General features: G+C 44.3%; 1 protein-coding gene across 1 annotated transcript; it reads left to right on the plus strand.

Moving 5' to 3' along the window:
* Positions 1-2834, plus strand: LOC124688728 (F-box/LRR-repeat protein 14-like). Its single transcript, XM_047222367.1, has 2 exons — positions 1-130; positions 981-2834. The coding sequence occupies exon 2, from the start codon at positions 1019-1021 to the stop codon at positions 2471-2473; it is 1455 nt and encodes a 484-aa protein (XP_047078323.1). The 5' UTR covers positions 1-130; positions 981-1018; the 3' UTR covers positions 2474-2834.
* The last annotated feature ends 3195 nt before the right edge of the window (positions 2835-6029 follow it).

The following is a 6029-nucleotide window of genomic DNA, read 5'->3' on the forward strand; positions in this document are numbered from 1 at the left end:
CCCTGGAGCTCGCCGTCGCCGCCGGCCCAGTGGCCAGGGCTCCCGCCTGCCTCCACGCTCCCGAAGCCGCCGTTTCCGCTCCGGGCATCCTTCCCGTAGCCGGTTCTATTGCTCGGCAATTCTCTCCGAGGTACGGATTTGGGCTGACTTCTTTCCCCTTTTCAGCGGCCTTGATTAATTGTGCCGCCCGAGAGAGACTAGTAACAAGGCGAACTCGATTGATGCAGTTACCTCTGGAGATTTCCGTCGTGTACTGTCTAGGTGGAATCGAATTTTTCAGTTGGTTCCGTACTGCCGTGCCTAGGTCGACCGGACCGTTGCTGCTTGTTCTGTTAGTGCCACTAGCTATCATGTGTGAACCTGGATGGATTCTGTACTAAATGCAACTGGGAATAGTTTGTTTCAGTTCGTAGCACAGCGTCTAGAGGTCATTACATGCTGTTATCTTGGCGTGTGGCTGCCTGGTTCGGTACTTCCGCACATATGTTCATTACAGTTCAACAGGCGAAAGTTTGTACGCAAACTCAACCCCCCTTGTTGCAGTTCAACAGGCGAATGTTTGTAATTTATCCCCTCAAACCCAACCCCCCGTGTTGCAGCGATTTAATGTAATTAGGGTGTTATAGTTCGGTATATTTTTTCTTGTAACTATTTTGCTCCAGGATTGAGATACAAATACAACCAGGGTGCTGCCTTAATTAGCATTCTCTGTTAAAAAGAACTAGTCCAGCAGGGGAGCAGCTTCGGTAGAAATTAACCAGGTTGGAGATAACTGAGAGATACGAGCGCTCTTGGCACGAGTTGAACCCTAATGTACTAAGCTTCAGTCCAGTTCCTAATTAGCGTTTGTCATACAGAATATAGCACACAAAACATTTCATTTTTCTAGAGATATATAAACGTTAGCTTATCCTATATATTATTTTTATACACAGGTTCTACAACTCCTATCTGATTATCTTGATGTGTTCTAATTTCAGCGCCCTGCCCGTCCCAAGTCGTGTAGCCGCAGTAAGCGATGGAGGATCTCCCGGAGCCACTGCTTGCAGATATCCTCAGGAGGATTACCAGGGCAAGCGATCTTAATTCTCTTTCCCTCGTGTCGAAGCAGCTCTACACCTTTGAAGGGGGGCATAGGGATGCTATCTGCATTGGCTGTGGACTTAACACTGCAACAGAAGCCTTGACATCACTGCTCTCCCGATTCTCCAATCTGTCTAAAGTAGAGATCAATTACTCTGGTTGGACGCCCAGCCACGGGGAGCAGTTCAACGAACATTGCCTCTCTGTGTTATCATCTCAATGTCCCTTGCTGTCTGATCTCACCTTAAGCTTTTACTCAAACATCCAGGATGCTAGTATGGCTTATCTGGCTCGTTGCACAAAGTTGAGATGCCTCAAGCTTATCAGTGCACCCGCAATAAGTTGGTGTGGCCTTTCTTTGGTGGCGGTTGTTTGCAAACATCTTTCTGTTCTCCACCTTGTTGACTGTATAGCAGTATCTGTTGATGGGTGGCTAGCGTACCTTGGTAGACATGGATCATTGGAAGAATTAGTGGTGAAGGATTGCAAAGAAATCAGCCAATATGACCTCCTAAAGTTTGGTCCAGGATGGCAAAAGCTCCAGAAGTTTGAGTTCGAAATTAATGGAAATTACTGGATGCCTATGTCCCTTGACCCCTCCTACGTGCCTGGCTACCCATATAGCTATGACATCTGCTGTGAGAATTTGAAGCATCTTAGGCTTGCTCATATAATAACTGAGCCAGAAATTGGACTTCGTTTTCTCCTTGGGAAGTGCAAAGCACTGGAGACACTTGACCTGGAATATGTAATCGGTCTAGATGAGAGTGAGATGATTGCACTGTTCCAGCGATGCAGCAACCTTAAAAGCATCTCACTTTGGCTCATGCCTTTGCACTTTCATTCTGGGCACCATGGGCTTCAGTTTAGGACGCCACTGACCAATGTCAGCCTCGAGGCTCTAGCTCTCAGCTGCCCTATGCTTGAGGTTGTTGAGCTCACTTTCACATTCTGCGATCCCGATTGGCCAACAGAAATAGGCTTCACGCAAAAGGGTATTTTGACCCTGATCCAATCTTGTCCAATCCGCGCTCTTGTGCTAAATGGTGCAAGCATTTTTTATAACTCTGGGATGAAGGGGCTCTCATCCTGTCAGTTTCTGGAGACACTCGAGATTGTGGATTGCGTGTCTCTAACGGATGCTGGGATGGATTTCGTTATTCAGGCTCCTCGCTTGAGTATTCTCACTCTCCGCGAATGTAATAATGTGACAGATAATGGAATGGTTGCGCTGGCACGTTCAGGGAAGCTGGAGTCACTGACCGTCATAGGGTGCCGTCAGATATCTCAGGAAGGCGTACATGGTGCTGCCAAATCAGTTCACTACTCTGCAGATAGGGAAAGCCATGACAGTCTGAAGGGAATGAAGGTTCAGTGTCTTGGAGATTAGAATTTGTGCACCTCTGGAATTCGTTTGAATTGAAGGAGTACTATATCAGCGGTTATCTGTATCTAGGCTTGTTGCCTAGCTTCTTCACCCCAACAATGTTGTGTTGTATTGTGGATTCCGATTCACTGTTCTGCAGGCTACAGTTAGATCGTGGTGATTATTAGGGCCAAGAAATGCAACTTTGGCGCCTTTTTTTATTAAACCCTTTTCTAGGGATTGAAATGTTATCCCCTTTGAGACTTTTGGCTCTGGCTTTTGTATTTGGCTCTACTGTGGAGTTAGTGCTTTTTTTTTGGGTATGTGTAGAAGATACTCTGAAATGTGACATTAAGTTTCCTTTTGAAACTCCGGTAGTCTGGTGAACGATTCTGAGATATTTTCTTGCTTTGCATATCTTTATATTTTTTTAGCATATCTGGGCTATACGATTAATTTTTTTTTCATGTGAAACAAGGATGCTGCACCTGACAATTTTATGATGCTCCCATAGTTCCATCCTTTTAGGACAGTGCGGCTTCGCTAGTTGTCACTGCTCCTAGCCGGCAGCGCCATTATTCAGAAATGAAACAAAAAATTAGCCCAGTATTACTAGTATGTACTAGATGATACCCCGCGCGTTGCGGCGGGATATGTTTAGAGATGTATAGAATAAAAATTGATATATATTGTTTTAGCTTTATGTAAGATTTGATTCAATGCAAGGGGAAATGTTGACAAAAACCATTGTTTACTGCATTAGATACAATAGAACAAAAATGTGAACAACTTGAGACAGTACTAAGCAATTAAAGGAGGAGGACATGTTGTCTACATCTATGGATTGGAAAATTAAACTGACGTGAATGACACACACGATGTCATCGTAGAGAATCAGTAATGCAGTGGCATCCAAACAGATAAATCTAGCAATCTTCGAGAAGATAAAATATGCATGGTTATACTCTTAAAAAGATCCTTTGTCAAATAGATGATTTAAGATAATAGAAGAAAGCTTACACGCACAATAGATATAAGCAAACATAATGTGTAATTTTTCGTTTTCTGATCAGCAAAGTAGCTTACATCGCAAATTTTAGCCCCTTAGGAAATTAAGCCTACAGAGTACAGAAGACACGATGCAAAACATAAGCATGTCTTCAATCCCTCCTTTGTCCTGTTAAGAAAACTTGAGTGAGCCAGCAGCCAGGTGGAAGCTTCAAAAAATACGGTCGTTAGCCAGTACCTGCACAACTGAACAGAGTTGAGCAAGAATGCAGTTACGAAGAGCCAGAATTCCCCAATTGGCCAGTTTATAAATGGAGCCAGCAACGCAACAAATTTTGTAGGAAAATATGGACCGTGGTACAAAATTAGCACGCATCACTCGACAGGCACACGTTGGAAAGCACTCTCCCCTTCTTATTTAGTTTTCATGTGCTTAGAACACCCAACGTAAAGTTTTCATCTTCACCCAACCTAGCGGGGTCTGAGGGTTTTCGGGGCTGCAAGGATCGAAGCGGCGGTTATCTCAACCGCAGCCGCGACCGAAAAGGAACACGGAATCGCCTCGCCGGAACTCACCCGGCCCTCCGCGGGATCCACACATGGGCAAGGCATCGGCAGATCTTCTCCGACTTGCGTGGCTGCGCGTTATTGTGAGAGAGAAGGGTTGAGGCTGGCTCGAGTCGATGAAGAAGAACCTTCTTTTTTGTTTTGTTTTCTGAGCGGACGATGAACCTCTGGGGCGGGCTGGGCCCAGGGCCCAGGCAGATGACCCAAATATTTCCACAGTTTGGCTCATCGTATTTTCTCCAACATCCGTTCTGTTAAGGCCTAAGGGCCCGTTTAGCAATAACTTTGGGTGCGTTGCTTGGGCTTTTGGCTGGCCTTTCAAAACCAAAAGCCCAACCAAACGGTGATCTGATAGCACTAGAGCAACCCTCCTAGCAAACCTTCTTAGGCAAACTCCAAGGTACGTCATGTTTTCATGGTGTTTTCTACATCGCTGAGCTGTATCAACAACCAAGTTGTAGGCTTGTAGCTGTGGAAATTCATGGTTTAGTGATGAAAAACAACATTGTATTATTTGTCTTATATTATTTTGAGGTGTTTTCTTTAGTTTACAGGTCTTGTGTCCACTCTCATCATTTAAAAGCTAATAACCGGTGGCGAGTGCCATTGGAGATGGCATTGATTATCTCTAAAGCGATGTAACCATTGCCATAGATTTGAGTGGGATACAAGAATTAACAGTAGATTATATTTTGTGGCCACTCTCATCATTTAAATGCTAATGAATCACGATCGACAGACTAATCAAACTTATTGTGCATTAGTATTCGTATCTAGGTAAACAATGCGTTGCTTTCCAAATCCAATAGAAAAAGTGCAGCTAGATTTTTAATGAGCACTACCTTGAGGAACAAACAATGATGAGTTTTTGATCTTTAGCATACTAGCTCATTTGGAAAGTTTGCTTATTTAACGTTGACGGACTGACGGAACTTGTTTAACTCCACGACGCCTCTAAACTTACTTATTTTCAATGATACTTACGGAAGTAGGTCAGTCCTTACAGACAACTAACTCTGCCAGGATGCATGCGGCTTTGATTTAGTAGTTCTAGGCTGTCTTCTTAGAGATTAGTTTAACTTATTACTACAACAACTTGCTCATCGAATATCTGAATTGACTGGTTATTGGAGGAGACCAGAATTGCAATTGCAATGATGGAAAGAGAAGCAACCAACGTGGAAAGCAAAAGAAAGAAAGAAAGAAAGAAAGAAAGAAAGAAAGAAAGAAAGAAAGCGATGCCTTAACCTGCTCATATCTTTCTATCTAGCTTCTTCCATATCAAGTCAAGTCAATGGGCGTTGATGCTGCAGCGAGTTGGTGTTTCTAGGCCAGTTGCTAGCACTACGAAATCAATCACTCTTCTCTCCTTTCTCCATATGCAAATATTCTACTAGCTTCCATGGGAATACCTTCTTTCTTCAGCTGGCTCATCGGTCACCCGATTGAAACCTATAAAAATATATCCAAATAATGGTCACTCTCTCTGGGTAGAAAACTCGGGAGAAAACTGCTGCTATTTTGTTGCAGTTTTGTTCTCCCCTTCTCTTTTGGAGACGCAACGCAGAGTATATACGCACGTACGGTTGGCGTCCGATTCGCCGTAGAGCTCACGCAGTCGCCGACGATCGAGGAAAACGGGTGAGGACGTGAGGTGCCGTGCTGGGTCCGGGCGGCGGCACCGAATCCAAATACTCCTACCTTCTTCTCCTCGACCCCTCCAATCCTCCCAAAAGTTGGTGATGGCGATGGACACTTATATGTAGCCAGAAGATATATTGGAGATAGCGATCGATAAAGAGGAAAAATGTTCGGTCCAAGGATTATTGCAGTTTAACTTTTGTCCCTACCTATAGCCTGTTACATAGCTTCTTCACCAATAAGTAATGTCTGTTGTGCTGATGCTGATTCACCCTTCACCTGAGCAGCAGTGAGATCGTGCTGACTAAAAGCAACACTCGCGAAAAAACCCTTGCTCGATCCGCGCCGCGGTGTGACAGCTGGT

This window comes from Lolium rigidum, chromosome 2 (assembly GCF_022539505.1).
Source record: "Lolium rigidum isolate FL_2022 chromosome 2, APGP_CSIRO_Lrig_0.1, whole genome shotgun sequence".
In the NCBI taxonomy this organism is placed as follows: Eukaryota; Viridiplantae; Streptophyta; class Magnoliopsida; order Poales; family Poaceae; genus Lolium; species Lolium rigidum.